The 16,851-nt window shown below is 44.3% G+C and overlaps 1 protein-coding gene across 2 annotated transcripts in view; it reads left to right on the forward strand.

Moving 5' to 3' along the window:
- The window catches only part of LOC125141429 (tyrosine-protein phosphatase non-receptor type 4-like), a 23,920-nt gene extending 7,229 nt beyond the window's left edge, over positions 1-16,691 (forward strand). The window contains exons 2-5 of one of the 2 annotated variants that reach the window (XM_047814980.1): positions 5,789-5,943; positions 15,912-16,019; positions 16,345-16,387; positions 16,468-16,640. In XM_047814980.1, coding sequence (XP_047670936.1) covers positions 5,806-5,943; positions 15,912-16,019; positions 16,345-16,387; positions 16,468-16,625 — 447 coding nt within the window. In that variant the 5' untranslated portion in view covers positions 5,789-5,805 and the 3' untranslated portion in view covers positions 16,626-16,640. Of the gene's footprint in view, positions 1-5,788; positions 5,944-15,911; positions 16,020-16,344; positions 16,388-16,467 lie in introns of both variants that reach the window. The other variant, XM_047814981.1, reaches the window with a different exon arrangement.
- The last annotated feature ends 160 nt before the right edge of the window (positions 16,692-16,851 follow it).

Raw genomic sequence — 16,851 nt, forward strand, 5'->3', positions numbered from 1 at the left:
TTTATTCGGCGTTAACGTCAGGAACGATGGAGACGCTACAAGTTTTAATCAATTAAGTCTTCACATTAGGAAGGAAACAGGAAGTGGGATCGAAGTGCAGGAAAATGTGTCATCATTCTTTCTCTGGCGTGCCACATCACGTGTTTTGTAACTTGAGACGCACAAGGACACACACACACACACACACACACACACACACTTCTAACCTCTTTACCCTGGTCGTGGTCCAGGTGCATCCACAACCTCTTATCCTGTTAACACCGAGTCTGAAACTCACCAAGGAACTCCTTCCTCAACTCCTTCCTCCTCCACTAATAGTGGCAGCTCAGTGCTTGTGGTTCTGGGCAGCTAAGCAGAAGGTTTGGGGTTCAAGCCCCAGCACCTGCAAGCTGCCACTGTTGGGTTCCTCGAGCAAGGAGCATTAAACATCTCCCTTTCCTGACTGACCCCAAGCTTGCTGACAAGAAGAAGAATTTCTCTGATGTGAGGATGAACTCTTCGAAATCAAGACCACTTCTTCTTTTTTTCTTCTTCTTCTGGGCTAAAGTCCAGAGGTGGACATCAGAACCCGTCTTTGGTTTTCGGCGCCACGGCGTAGAGCGGAGTTTGTCAAACAGCGAGCCAGGATCGCAGCAGGAAAACAAACATCGGGACACAATAAGCTTTTCGGAACAAGAGACCGTCGCTGGAAAAATGTACAGAATCCAGTCTGTAAATATTTGTCAGCAGTGAGTGAATGACACACTGCACAGTCACTGGGAAGTGCGAGACGGAGCTGTCAGGTCTACAGCACGGGGTTTCATCTCTACTTCTAAAAGACGAAGAGAGGACGTTAACCAGTTTACTTGTGTTTCAAGAAACCAAACATACGGTAAAGGAACTCGGTCTCTGAGACGAGTAAATGTTACGTTTATTAACAAATTTAACGTCATCTTCAGACCTCACATCCTTTGATTGTGCAGTGAAGGAAAAGCTGATCCACGGTTAAAGTTAAAGGCGGGGTGAGAAAACCGAGTCGGGCCGAATAGTAAACACAAACAAGACAAACGTGTAGCCGATAAGCAGAAAGGGGCGGGGCTTGTCGATATGGGCGGAGAGAGCGTTTGGTGCGCGTGTGTGACGTTAGCAGAAAGCGGTTTTAACATGGACATGGAGGATAAAAACAAAGAAAGAAAGAGAAGAAAGACTTACGATAAGGACAAGAAGTAGGACGTGTTAATATAGGATCAGCTTTCCAGCGCTGGAGAGAACTGAAGGAGCAGGAAGTTGGCCACATATTCACAGGTTGGAGTTTCCCGAGTCAATAACTCCTGAGCTAAACGCTGTTACTACACAAATAACACCTCTTTTCTATCGTAGTGATGTAGAGAGGCAGCTACAACCTCGTTTTGTGTAGTAACAGCGTTTAGCTCAGGAGTTATCGACTCGGGAAACTCCCACCTGTGAATATGTGGCCGACTTTACTTAAGACGCCGAGGCGCTTTTTTCCTTCTCGATAGGTGAGTAACGTTGGTTTTGCTTTGTTACACAGAACTAATATATGCCTTTGTCCTTTACATCATTATGCTTGTGTGGCATTTTTGCTTGTTTGTTTATCTACAATCGTATTGTTCTTCCCTTCAGCTATGATAAAGACACGTTTCTTTCTGTTAGTCGCCCGGGTTACGTATGTACGTGTGGGCGGAGCTATCGATACAGGGGTGGGACTTGTTTGGGTTAGGGGCGTGTTTGTTTTGGTGATTTTATATGTCAACATTGGCTTTCAAACATCAGAGACCGTGCCTTTAACTGCTGAGTAACCGAGTGTGTGAAGTCGGCAACGTGTCACACCTGTAAGGCTACGGGACGGAGTGTGTATGGCTGTCACAACGGTTTAATGGCTCTCTATTTATGAGTTGCTCTTTCAGTGAAAGCTGGTTAAGACATTTGATGCTACTCTTCAGGACCGTGAGGTTCAGCTGGGGCTCATGGGAGCTCATCTGCACAACCATGACACCACGGAGAGCGCTGAGAGAACACTGAGCGTACTGTTGCTCTGTATATGAGGATGTGTGTGAAGTTTTGCTCCCAAATATTTTAATAACGGCTTTCATAATTTTCTGGGTTTTATATCATTTTATTTTTTAAATAAAAATATCGTTATAATATATTTAATAGGTTAAGAATATTTCATATCTATTTTGTTTCATGACATTTTGCTTTATGTATTATTCGATACGTGGTTATGTAAAGTGTGTGTTCACACGAGGGGGAGAAACACCTTCCTGCCTGAAACACACACACACACACACACAGACAACTTATGTGCGCCGGTTGCCGAAGGAAAGGAAAAGTCTGTGTTTATCTTCCTGAAATAAAACCGAGTAAATAACGAGCGAGCTATCGCACAGTTACATGCTAGTCTCGGATCTCTGCTTCCCATGATGCACCTGGGCTCCTCTTGACCTGCTCGAAACCCCATTAGCCTTCGAGCAGAATTTCACCCCAGTTTACTTTTAGACCTCTCTGACAATCGCGCCGGTCAGCAGCCAAACATTTAAACCCCATCACACAAACATCGTCCTGTAGCCATGCAGACGTCCCGGGGCGTTGGGTTGCCAGGTGATGAAACTTCCTACATATTCATATGGTCTTGGATGATAAAGCTGTGTATACCTGACGTCCATCACTGACAGCTATCAGCTCTCCACACTCCATCATCTCACGGACAAGACAGAGGAATGTAGTCACACGTGCGAAGCCTCCAGGCTCAGCTTCACATCTTCTCTGTGGTTTCCTATTGATCTGGAGGCTGTAGGTTAAACCATGAAGAGCTCTGTAAAGTTCTCCCAGCATGTAGCTCTTGTTACACCATGTTCCACTCAAAGCCCTTTACAACCTCCTTAACCTTCTCCAGGGAATCATCTCCTGACTAATGAAAAGCCAGCAGTGATCCTACAGACTATCGATCTATCTCTGTGTTGGTTTCTCCTTTATGTGTAGAGGAGCTGTGTGTGGTGAGCTGCTCAGAGGAATAGCATGTGTGTGTGTGGGGGAGGGGGGATGTCGGAGTAATTCAATTTAGTTTATTTGTATAGTGCTTTAACAATGGACATTGCCTTTAAGCAGCTTTACAGAACCTACACAATATAGACAAAAGACTTTAAGATAAAGACTTGATTTAAATTTATTTGTATTTATCTCTGATGAGTAAGCCTGAGGTGACTGTGGCAAGGAAAACTCCCTTAGATGGTGCTATAAACACCGGAGAGAGCGAGATTTAAAGCGCTATAAACGCAGAGTACGGGATTATACATCGTTTATAAACACCGGAGAGAGCGGGATTGTACATCGTTATTAACACCGGAGAGAGCGGGATTATACATTGTTATAAACACCGGAGAGAGCGGGATTATACATTGTTATAAACACCGGCTAGAGCGGGATTATACATTGTTATAAACACCGGCTAGAGCGGGATTATACATTGTTATAAACACCGGAGAGAGCGGGATTATACATCGTTATAAACACCGGAGAGAGCGGGATTATACATCGTTATAAACACCGGAGAGAGCGGGATTGTACATCGTTATTAACACCGGCGAGAGCGGGATTATACATCGTTATTAACACCGGCGAGAGCGGGATTATACATCGTTATTAACACCGGCGAGAGCGGGATTATACATCGTTATTAACACCGGAGAGAGCGGGATTATACATCGTTATAAACACATCAGATTGGGATTTAACTAGTATTTCCCTACTGTATAAAACCCACGTTTGCTGTATGACAGTTAACATGTGACGAGTTTAATTTGTCTGAAACACAATGATCAGCTTGTTCCAGTAATTTAACACCATTTATTTCAGTGTGTAACTGCTAAAAGTGAAGAGAGAATCATTTTATTTAATGATGAGTTACACTGCGGTGTAGGAACGTTGTGGACGTTTCAACAGTCAGCATCTCATTACAAAATGTCTCGATTAGAGAGGACGCTCTGTGGAACATGCACATGGCTGTGGAACAATTAAAGCCTGTTCAGTGTTTGAGGAGATCACGCCGACCCAAACTACAGATTAGATATGGGATCACCGGCACTCCGGGAAAAACGGGGTCAGGGTTCAGAACCAGAAGGCTGTGTTTTTTTATGGGACTGCATATTAATTTGATGTTTGAGCTTCTAGAAGTTTCAGAGGACCAACCACACGTTCTTATCATAGAATGTAAGGCGCTAATACTTTGTCTTCGCCCTGCCCGTACGTGCATACAGACCGTATTCACATCCACAAACCCGACCGCACGATGACGAACGGCGCTATTGGGATTCAGAACAGCGTGAAGCTGTAAGTAGGTCAGGGGAACATGGGCCTCATTCTGTAGCCCAACCCACAGACTGCCATCGCAGATTGTAAAGCATTCTACAACACCCTGGTGTGCCAGGGCACTTCAGCAGCAGGACCCAGAACATGGTGTAGCTGTAATGGGGCCAGAGGGCAAAAAGTGTCTAGTTCCATTAGGACGAAAGAACAACAACAAAAAAGTGACCCGGTGAAGACGTGGGTTATGTGGGGTCACAGACAGTTCACAGGTGTGTGAGGGTGCGTGAACTGTGTGTGTGTGTGTGTGTGTGTGTGTGTGTGTGTGTGTGTAAAACAATACAGTTTCAAGGCTTATGCATGACTTCGTTCCCCCCCGCACTGCCTTGTCGCACCGTACAGCAGATGTGGCATGAGACATGACGATTGTCGCAAGACGAGACGGCCTGAGCTGCACAGGAAGCGAAGGCCGGAGATGTGAGACAGTTGTACATGGCTGGATGACTGCGCCGAAAGTCAATCCAAGATAAATACAGCTACCAGTATTGTGTTGTTCAGCTCGTCATAACCGGAAACGTCATGGTGCAGAGGATCAGATCAAAACTTAACATAAATAGAACTTTTCAGACTGAACCCCGTCTGGAGGTCATCAGCGCTCGCATGTAGCCTCAGCTTCTGGATGCAAGCTCAGAATCATGAAGCCTGCAATCTGATTGGCTATAAACCTGTCCTCCTTGTTTTATATATATATATATATATATATATACGTCTGGCAAACACTGACACGACGAGTCCTTTAGAGCGAGGTTTAGTCCCTTAATAATAATAACTTTATGGGAAGCCCCTTGCAGCTCCAGGGTCAGACTTTTGAGCAGGGCTTTTGGCCTGTGCTTAATTTTCTTGCAAGTCATGATGCAATTGTGAACTGATGTCATAACCAGGGTGTGTTTCCGACCTCAGGCCAAGTGTGTCTGGGATTATACTGCAGATGAAGCAGGATTTGCTTGTTATGTTTGCTCACAGGTTATGAGGAAAGATGTCTGGCTTGTGGGTGAAAGGGTCTGTATAATCCGTGACTAGCTGTTTACGCTGGTCCTGTTAGACACACGACGCTCCCTGATCGTTAGGAATTCCCAACTCGACTAAACGTCCGACGGTTTTCCTTTTGTTCACGTTTCAGCCCTAGACAACCTGTAAATATTTACACGTCTTTTGTCACGTGTCATCGCGAGACAGTTACGGTGTTTAAACGTAGACACTCGACCTCGTGTAAAAGACGAAGACGCTTATCTCTTATCACTGTGTAAAGCTTTATACACACGTCTGTGGTTTGTTACAGAGTGCATCCATCCATCCATCCATCCATCCATCCATCCATCCATCCGTCCGTGCTGGTACAGCACTGATTCATGTTTGTGTATTCTATATTAGATGTGTTGTTGCTGTACATGTCCTGATGTGTGTGTTTGTGTGTTTTGTGTTGCAGACTCTGGCTGGAGCGTAATGAGCTCACGCTTCCGGTTGCCTGCTGGCAGATCCTACAATGTCCGGGCGTCAGAGCTGGCACGTGACAGGCAGCACACCGAAGTGCTCTGCAACGTGGTTCTGCTGGACAACACCATCCAGCCTTTTAAGGTTAACGTAAGTAAGCGTCGATCTCTTCCCAAGCGCTTCACATGTCATTATTCCAGGTGTCTTCTTTTAGCTCCTAACAGACAGTAATGTTCCAGTTACCTACCAAGACGAGCCCTTTTTTTTTTCCTCCCCTGACTTCAGCCTAGTGGCTCCGAGTCATGTTTTGTTCCTAACATTCCTTCTGAATGAGAAGCTTCCCCTTGGGGTTCCTCTGAATCAAGTACGTACTTGCGTTCGGTGTAGCAGTGGTCTCTAATCTGGTACACTAAATCACAGTGCAGTCACAGGACACGCTGATTACATCACCACTCATTGTTCAAGCAGAAGCAGTGTGATTAAACGTGTGACCAAATAAAACGTAGAAGGAGTTATCTAAGAGGTTACGGAATACCTGTAATCGTTCTCCAGCGGAAGACTTCCCGATCCTCTTCACCTGTCGCGCTGTCGCACGTGATGATGAAACGAGTGTCACTTCCTGCGTTTTCTGTGACCCGATATCTACCCGACGGTAAAAACACCAGGTCTAAATGCCCTCCAAAACGTTTTGGAGACGGATATAAACCCGATGGTACAAACCCCTTCAGGAGGTGGTCTGGGACGCGTTTCAGATGAAACTGGACAGGTGTAAATGAATGTGGTCGTTTGAGCCTCATACGTCAGCGCTAAACTCCTCCCAAACGGAACTACGTCACTCGCAGGTGACCTTTCACCCAGGCGTCTCGCCGGGATGTGGTAGCTCAGTGGTTAAGGTGTTGTGCTACTGATAGGAAGGTCAGGGGTTCGAACCCCAGGTCCACCAAGCTGCCACTGCTGGGCCCCTGAGCAAGGCTCTTAACCCTCAGTTGCTCAGTTGTAAATCACTCTGCATAAGGGTGTCTGCTAAGTGCCGTAAATGTAAAACGCGCTGCTGCCGCCAGGGAAAACGCAGCAAACACTAAACGCTGTTTTTTGTAACATAAACCTAAAAAAAAAAAAAAAACAGTTTTTACGCCTTCTTTTTGATCACGTTCTGAAAACCGCGTACACCAAAGTGTGTTCTGTTCTCTGCATTTGACCCATCCAAAGTGCACACACACACACACCGTGAACACACACCCGGAGCAGTGGGCAACCATTTATGATGTGGCGCCCGGGGAGCAGTTGGGGGGTTCGGTGCCTTGCTCAAGGGCTCCTCATTCGTGGCCGGCCCAAGACTCGAACCCACAACCTTAGGATTACAAGTCAGACTCTCTAACCATTAGACCACGACTTGCCCTCTGACTCACTTCTATTCCAATATTATATTCATTAATAGTTATAATAAGCGAACGCTGAATCTGTAATAACCGAACAGTCCGGTGTCAGTTACGACCTCGTCTTCTTTATTTTTTATGTTCTTCCGTTTGCGGCGATAACGTAAACCAGCCGTTTCTTTTTTTATTTATTTTAGTTTTTGCCCTGGACCTAGTGAGCTACTAGTGAAACCGTAGTACAAAGTCTACAAAGAACTAAAGGATCTGTGCTCATATGAAGCAGTCGTAGAAGATCAGTTCAGCTGGATTTGATATGATTTATAGGACACTTTGAACAGTGGACATCGTCTCAAAGCAGCTGTGCAGAAATATGAACGTTCAGTATAAAGACGACCAAGTTTTCAAATAGTTTCATATTTCTCCTTAATAAACAAATCAGAGGCAAAAACGAGGAAGAAACCTGGAGAGGAACCAGACTGAAAAGGGAACCTCCTCCTCATCTGGGTGACATCAGTGTGTGGGATTATTCAGAATGTTGTTTCTCCAACTGTTTATAGACAAGTGGAATTGTGTAAGCAGGACATTTTGAGCAGTGTACTGGATAATTATTCTGGAGGATCTGCTATTTAAGATCTTTATTTAACTAACTAGCAGAGCTGAAGCCATGATATCTCCACAAACGGTCTGAGAAATCTGAGCGTGTGAGGAGAACGTAGACAGGAGATCTTCTCTGAATTCACCTTGAGTCGCTCGGATCTGTTGTCATTTTGTTGTCAGACCTCTCGAAGGTTGTAGAACATCACAACATCATATACACAAACAGGAAGGTGGTTATTCAGGGTTGTGTAGAAGTTTGCTCACCAAAGGCTTGGAGAACGCTACGATATCGAGTGTCTGCAGGCACCAGTGAAGCCTGATGTGGAGGTTCCTTGCAGGTTCTTTATATCTGTGAAGATCTGGTCTGGATTAATGTTGCCCTCAAAGCTGAGAAATCCAACCAGAAACCTGCAGGATGATGTCCGATTGGCCCCAAATCAGTTCTTCGGCAGGACGACGACCCCAAAAATACACAGTGTAGAGAAGAACAAGGAGTCAAGGAAGTGGTGGCACCACAGAGCCCCGATCTTAACGTCATCCTGTCATCCAGTCTGTCTGGGATTACATGAAGAGACAGAAGGATCTGAGGCAGTCTGCATCCACTGAAGATCTGTGGTTGGTTCAACAAGACGTGAGGAACAACCTACCTGGTCACTTCCTTTAAAAACTGTGTGAAATATTGATTAGATTTGGATTTCTCTTCTGTTCTTACAACACAATGTGTGTGTGTGTGTGTGTGTGTGTGTGTGTGTGTGTGTGTGTGTGTGTGTGTGTGTTTAAACTGTCCTGACCAAATCTCCTACACCTGCTGCTGAAGATGACTAGTCCTGGTTTAGGTCTGTTTTGTTGTTGAGTTTTTGCTGCTTACCCGCTCGACTCCTCCCACAGGATGTGAGATGTTTGTGGACAAGCTGTCTCCTGTCCTCACACATTTCTGTCATTCCGCTGTGCAGGCCTGCGCTCACAGCACACAGCTATCTCTCTCTCTGCTGCACCAAGTCGCAGTCCTGCAGCTGCTGCACATGTTTCACTCACAGTGTGAGAGGGAACACACAAACACACACACACACACACACACAGACACACACACACACAGACACACACACACACAGACACACACAGACACACACACACAGACACACACACACACAAACACACACACACAGACACACAGACACACACACAGACACACACAGACACACACACACACAGACACAAACACAGACACACACAGACACAAACACACACACACACACATACATACACACACACACATACACACACACACACACACACAGACACACACACAGACACACAGACGCACACAGACACGCACACACACACACACACACACACACACACACACACACACACACACACACACACACACAGAAACACACACACAGACACACACACACAAACACACAGAAACAGACACATACACACACATAGAGACACAGAGACACAGACACACAGACAGAGACACACCCATTCACACTCAGACAGACACACACCCATTCACACACAGACAGAGACACACTCAGACACCCAGACACATACACAGATACACACACAGACGCACACACACACACACACACACACACACACACAAACACACACACATAGAGACACAGACACACACAGACAGAGACACAGAAAACAACACAGACAGATACACAGACACACACACACAGAGAGACAAACACATACACACACAGACACACACACGCAGAGACACGCACAGACACACGTACACAGACACAGACAAAAAAACAGACACAAACAAACAGACACACACCCCAACACACACAGACAGAGACACACACAGACACACACACACTTTCATGAGTTATCTCTTCTTTTCGGTTAGTGATGTGGTAATATTTGAACATGCAGTTAATATCTGTGGTAATTAACATCCTTTATAAGCTGAGGGATTATGGGAAAGTTTTATTAACAACACTGTAAGGAGTCTCAGGAGTCTGTGCTTCTCTAACAGTCACTGTATTCTGCTTCACAACAGAAACTTGTGGCCGTTCAGGGAACTGTTGCTCATATCTGCTCTAACGTACATGATAACTAACAGAGCGATACACTGTTTGGTCACATCCCAGCTCTCGTACACCAGACAGCTCTCAGTACCATATGGGAGGCTACTGTGTGGAGGGAGGGGGAGGGAGGGGAGGGGGAGAGAGAGGGAGAGAGAGGGGGGGAGGGGATAGAGAGGGGGGGAGGGGATAGAGAGGGGGGGAGGGGATAGAGAGGGGGGAGGGGATAGAGGGGGAGAGAGGGAGGGGGGAGAGAGGGGGAGGATCTGGTTTATTTTATTTTTATTTTTTATCTATATCATTTCTGCCTATTCTTTTTTCTCTCTCCTTTCTGCTCTTTCTTCTTTCTTGCTGTTTTCTTCTCTCTTTCTCTATTTCTTCTTTCTGTTTTTTTCTCTCTCTTTCTACTCTTTGCTTTCTATCTTTCTCTTTCTCTTCCTTTTTTCTCTCTCCGCTTGTTTTTTTTCTTCTCTCTTTCTTTCTTTTTTCTCTCTTTGTTTCTTCTTTCTTTTTTTCTCTCTTTTTTCTTCTCCGCTCTTCTTTCTTTTAGTCTCTCTCTTTTTCTTTTTGTTTTTCTTTTTCTCTCTCTTTTCTTTTTCTTCTTTTTCTTTTTTTTTTTTTCTTTCTTGTTCTTTTTTCTTCTCTTTATGTTTTCTTCTTTTTCTCCTCTCTTTGTTAGTCTTTTTCTTCTCTATTCTTTTTTTCTCTTTTTTTTCTTTTATTTCTCTCTTCTTTGTGTCATTTTATCTGTTTGTCTTTTTCTTTCATTCTTTCTTTCTTTTCTTCTTTTTTCTTTTCTTCTCTCTTTCTTCTTTTTTTCTCTTTCTTTCTTTCTTCTTTCTTTTTTTTTCTTTCTTCTCTTCTTTCTCTTCTCTTTCTCTCTTCTTTCTTTCTTTTCTCTTCTTGCTTTTTCCTTATTTTCTTCTTTCTCTTCTCTTCTCTCTTTCTTTCTTTCTTTTTTCTCTTTCTTCTTTTCTTTTTTCTTCCTTTTGTCTTCTCTTTTTTCTTCTTCTTTTTCTTCCTTTTTCTTCTCTTCGTTCTTTTTCTTTTTCTTCTCCTTTCTTCTTTTCTTTTTTGTCTCTTTCTTCTTGTCTTCTTTTTTCTTCTCTTCTTTTCTTTTCTATCTTTCTTTCTTTCTTCTTTCTTTTTTGTTCTTTTTTCTCTTCTTCTCTTTCTTCTTCTTCTTTTTCTTTTTTCTTTTCTTCTCTTTTCTCTACTCTCTTTCCTTTTTCTCTTTCCTTCTCTTCTCTTTCCTCTTTGCTTTTTCTCTCTCTTTCTCTCTCTTCTTTTTCTCTCTCTTTCTCTCTTTCTTTCTTTTTTCTTCTCTTTTCGTTCTTTTTCATCATTTTTCTCTCCTTCTTCTTCTTTTTTCTCTCTCCTTTCTTTCTTTCTGTCCTTTCTTTTTTTTCTCTCTCCTTTCTTTTCTCTTCTTTCTCTTTTCTCGCCCTTTTCTCTCTCTTCTTCTTTTTTTTCTCTCTTCTTTCCTTTTTTCTCTCTCTTTCTTTCTCTCTTCTCTTTCTCTCCTTTTTCTCTTCTCTCTCTTTTCTGTTTCTCTTTTTTTCTCTCCCTCTCTCTCCCTCTCTCTTCTTTCCTTTTTTTCTCGTTTTTCCCCTCTCTCCAGAGGGGGGGCAGAGAGAGGGGATAGAGAGAGAGAGATAGGAAGGGAGAGAGAGAGAGAGACAAAGAGGGGGGAAAGGGAGACAGAAAAGGGGGAGACAGAGAGAGGCAGAGGGGTAGGGGAGACAGAGGGAGAGAGAGACAGAGGGAGAGAGAGACAGAGGGGAGAGAGAGAGAGACAGATGGAGAGAGAGACACACAAAGGGGGGCACAAAGAGGGGGGAGAGAGAGAAAGAGAGACAGACAGACAGAGAGAGAGGAGAGAGAGTAGTCTGAACTCTTCATCTTCTGGTGATTAGAGTGTAACATTTACGTTACATTTGCGTTACATTTGCGTTACTTTTGGAGCAGGTCGTCTTCTCTTGCTCGAGTGTCAGTTTTTTTATTAGATGTTTGTCTGACTTTCTTTTCAGTAAGTAAATCTCTGTCACATCCATTTTAAACCATATATCTGTATTATCCTGCCAGAGTGTGTGTGTGTGTGTGTGTGTGTGTGTGTGTGTGTGTGTGTGTGTGTGTGTGTGTGTGTGTGTGCGCCCTGTTATTCCTTCTTCTTGACTCCAGTGAATAATACATGAATTAAGTCTCACTGTGTCTCAGGACTTTGTTTCTGCTGAACTCTTGTAAACTGCCAGAAAAACAGCCCACAGTACAGTGGGGTCTGCTGTCGCTGTCACTAATCATCACACACACACACACACACACACACACACACACACACACACACACACACACACACACACACACCACTGTAAGCACAGCACTGGTGTAGACGTGGGTCTTGTTGGGAAGGCCGATGTTAAGTCTGCCTCCTTCTACAGATAAATTCCTCCTGCTTTAGATGCTGAAACCTTGTGGTTATCTTCAGCAGCAGCCCAGAGCCCTGATAAAGGAATGTGGATAAGCTTTAAGATTTAAGATCTGCTTTCACTTCATCCTGACAGCTTTATGGGAAAGCTCTCGTTCATTAACACGTGTTTCCGTACGAAGACGTCTGCGTGTGCTCGGTTTTAGACCGAGCATCAGGCTGTTCCTGCGTAGGCCGTAATATTAGATCACGAAGCAGATGGAAAGAGCACAGCTGATGTGACCGCTATTTAATAATAGCCTTCTTTCATTTGAGTGATTTATTTATTTATTTATTTTCCTCCGGATGGAAAAGAGTACTATTTAATCTGTTGATTTCTGTGTTCACGCTTTTACGTGTTAAAGTTCACCAGGATTAACCTCCTGTCATGTGGTCTGATCGCCTCAGGCTTCTAAACATGCGCATTGTGGGACTCGAGTTAAATCTCAGTCAGTCTTGTGTGTTGTACTGTTATTTGTGTTCATGTAGACTAAACTCTACATCAACATCATTGTCTGTCTGTCTGACTGTCTGTCTGTCCGTCTGTCTGTCCGTCTGTCCGTCTGACTGTCTGTCTGTCTGTCTGACTGTCTGTCTGTCCGTCTGACTGTCTGTCTGTCTGTCCGTCTGTCTGACTGTCCGTCTGTCTGTCTGTCTGTCCGTCTGACTGTCTGTCTGTCCGTCTGACTGTCTGTCTGTCCGTCTGTCTGTCCGTCTGTCTGACTGTCCGTCTGACTGTCTGTCTGTCCGTCTGTCCATCTGTCTGACTGTCTGTCTGTCTGACTGTCTGTCCGTCTGTCTGACTGTACGTCTGTCTGACTGTCTGTCTGTCTGTCTGACTGTCTGTCTGACTGTCTGTCTGTCTGACTGCCTGCCTGTCTGTCTGTCTGTCTGACTGTCTGTCTGACCGTCTGTCTGTCCATCTGACTGTCTGTCCGTCTGTCTGACTGACTGTCTGTCTGTCCGTCTGTCTTTCTGACTGTCTGTCTGTCTGACTGTCTGTCTGACTGTCTGTCTGACTGTATGTCTGACTGTATGTCTGTCCGTCTGTCTGACTGTCTGTCCATCTGACTGTCTGTCTGTCTGACTGACTGTCTGTCTGTCTGAGTGTCTGTCTGTCTGTCTGTCTGACTGACTGTCTGTCTGTCTGACTGTCTGTCTGTTTGTCTGTCTGTCTGTGTCATGTTGCCAGATAGCAGATTTTGTTGTACACCTGTCTCTAATTTGTTACACGTGTACAGAAATGATAAAGCGTGTTATATTTTCATAGCAATTCCTCAAGGTTCTCGACAGAACAGAAATTATGCAGCCGTTAGTTTTTCCTGTCTTTCATGGCTGTTTAAAATTGAAGCCTCTCTTGTTGGCTGAGTTACAAAACATTCTGGAGATGGTCACAGTGTGAATCCTGCATCATTCTTCGTGCCTGCTTTCAGATGTCATGTTGTTTCTGCAGATAACCAGGCTTGTTTGTGTGTGTGTGTGTGTGTGTGTGTGTGTGTGTGTGTGTGTGTGTGTGTGTGTGTGTGTAACAGCTCTCTGCTCCCTCAAGACCAGTCTGTGGTTTATGTTGTTCATGTTGTAATTCTGTCTGTTGAGCGTCTGTCTGGTCCTCATGGGACCAGGGTGCTATACGTGAGACGCCAGCCGTAACTCATATCCGAGTGCTGCAACAGATCTGACAGCAAAATCTGTCTCATTAACTAACGCAGTGCTAACACTCGGACTCGAACCTCTGAGACATAGAGGAGGGTTTGTTATCAGTACAGGATAAATCATGACGTCAGCTCAGTCATAAAAAAGTGTTTACTGGGTCACGCGGTACGAGACGAGGCACATGGAGGGAGGAAGAAAAGACTTTGTATATAGGTTACATCAGGTTCAATTCAATTCAATACAAGTTTATTTGTATAGCGCTTTTTACAATAGACATTGTCTCAAAGCAGCTTTACAGAACATAAACATAGAGCAGAAGGTAAACATAAGGGATAATAAAAGAAATAACGTATAATAAAAGTAAAAGAATTAACAGAATAAAAATTCTAGATTATTATTAGATGTATATATAGTTCACAGTGTGTATGCATTTATCCCCCTATGAGCAAGTCTGAGGTGACTCAGGCAGCAGTGGCAAGGAAAAACTGCCTTAAATTGGTAAAGGAAGGAACCTTGAGAGGAACCGGACTCGAGGGGGAACCCATCCTCATATGGGTGACACTGGGGGTGTGATTGTAATATACAGTCAGTTAAATGTTGTATTGGTGTAAGGATCATGGACTTCAGATCTCCTGAGTACCACAGAGTCTAACTGGAGATGTCTCAGGATTCTTAGAGTCGGCCTCGGCTCAGTGGACGTTGGGAGCTGGTACAGTGTCTGGATGCCTCGGGATAGGTACAAAGAGAGAAGCAGTGGAAAGGGATTAACATATCTGCTGTTCATAAAAATGTGCTGGTCTGATGTACTGGTGCATGATATTATGGGATGTATTATGTGTACGCCTGACTAAAGGGATGAGTTTTTAATCTACATTTAAACTGGGAAAGTGTGTCTGAGCCCCGAACACTATCAGGAAGACTATTCCAAAGTTTGGGAGCTAAATAAGAAAACGCTCTACCACCTTTAGTAGACTTAGATATTCTGGGAACTAGCAGAAGTCCTGAGTTTTGTGATCTCAGAGAGCGTGAAGGATTGTAACGTGTTAGAAGACTAGTTAGATACATGGGAGCTAAACCATTAAGAGCCTTGTACGTAAGTAGCAGCAGTTTGTAATCAGTTCTAAACTTAACAGGTAGCCAGTGTAGAGATGATACTGTATGTGTGCCGAATTTAACCACAAAACACATCGGATCCTTTTAATAGCCATCGTTCCTCTTTAGCACAATGCTGAGCCTCATGTCTTCTAACAACACATTTAAACCAAGGCACTAGCGCCACTGGCCAATCACAGAGGCACTAGAGCCACTGGCCAATCACAGAGGCACTAGAGCCACTGGCCAATCACAGAGGCACTAGAGCCACTGGCCAATCACAGAGGCACTAGAGCCACTGGCCAATCACAGAGGCACTAGAGCCACTGGCCAATCACAGAGGCACTAGAGCCACTGGCCAATCACAGAGGCACTAGAGCCACTGACAAATCACAGAGGCACTAGAGCCACTGGCCAATCACAGAGGCACTAGAGCCACTGGCCAATCACAGAGGCACTAGAGCCACTGGCCAATCACAGAGGCACTAGAGCCACTGACAAATCACAGAGGCACTAGAGCCACTGGCCAATCACAGAGGCACTAGAGCCACTGACCAATCACAGAGGCACTAGAGCCACTGACCAATCACAGAGGCACTAGAGCCACTGGCCAATCACAGAGGCACTAGAGGTACCTTTATATTTAAACCTTTAAACTATGCAGGGTTTTGAAGGTTAATAAATAAATTCTAAACTTTATTAATTATAAATTAAATATTTACTAATAAATTGTAATATTTTTAGTTTTTTTTTTAAATGCAATAGTTCGCATACCTTAATGAAAATAATCTTCATTGCTTCGAGGCTTCAGATTTTGATGTGTGTGTGCATGTGTGTGTGTGCATGTGTGTGCGTGTGTGTGTGTGTGTGTGTGTGTTGATCTGGCAGAAGCACGATCAAGGACAGGTCCTGCTGGACGCAGTGTTTAAGCACCTGGAGCTGACTGAGAGAGACTATTTCGGGCTTCACCTGGCCGACGAGTCCTCTGACAGTCCGGTGAGTTCAAAGGTCACACTCGAGCTAAAGCATCAGCAGCTCCACCCCCAACTGATCGCAGTGGCATCCTTTCAGCTGGTGTAGTAAACCAGCCTACATCTCACCCTGTAGAGCAGGAGGATCGGATGTTCCCGTGCGACAGCGAGCGTACTGTACACTGTAACGCAGTAACACAACACCGTAAGGAGGTGGACATCCATTTCCTCGTTAATTAGCCATCAGAATTTCTGCTGCACCTCTAACTGTGACGGCCGAGCGATAGATCTGTGTGTTGGACGGTTGCCTGGTTGTTGACTTTCTCCCTCTCTCTTGTCGTCTTTCACAGAGGTGGCTGGATCCAAACAAACCCATCAGGAAGCAATTAAAAAGTAAGTAGATAAAAACAAGGCTCTTACCCACACAGTCGCTGGATGTCTGTTGACGTCTTCACGCCGTACTCTTTGTCCAGGGGGATCTCCTCATCATCTGAACTTCAGGGTGAAGTTTTTTGTGAGTGACCCGAGCAAACTTCAGGAAGAGTACACACGGTATGTGGGATCTGACCCCCACACTGCATGTGTTTGTTTGTTTGTTTGTTTGTTTGTTTGTTTGTTTATATATGTATAGACTTCACTGTCTATAGCTGTCTGCGTTATGGAATCATTCCACAGCACACAAGCGTGACTCTGTAATATATGCAAATAAGCAACACTGAATATTCAACCTTATTGGCTCTCATGTTTTATGATGTAATAACATCCTCTTATGTTAATGTGTCATAATAATAATAATAATAATAATAATAATAATAATAATAATAATAATAATAATGCCTTGAATCTCCCACACATAA

Source organism: Tachysurus fulvidraco, chromosome 6, assembly GCF_022655615.1.
Source record: "Tachysurus fulvidraco isolate hzauxx_2018 chromosome 6, HZAU_PFXX_2.0, whole genome shotgun sequence".
In the NCBI taxonomy this organism is placed as follows: Eukaryota; Metazoa; Chordata; class Actinopteri; order Siluriformes; family Bagridae; genus Tachysurus; species Tachysurus fulvidraco.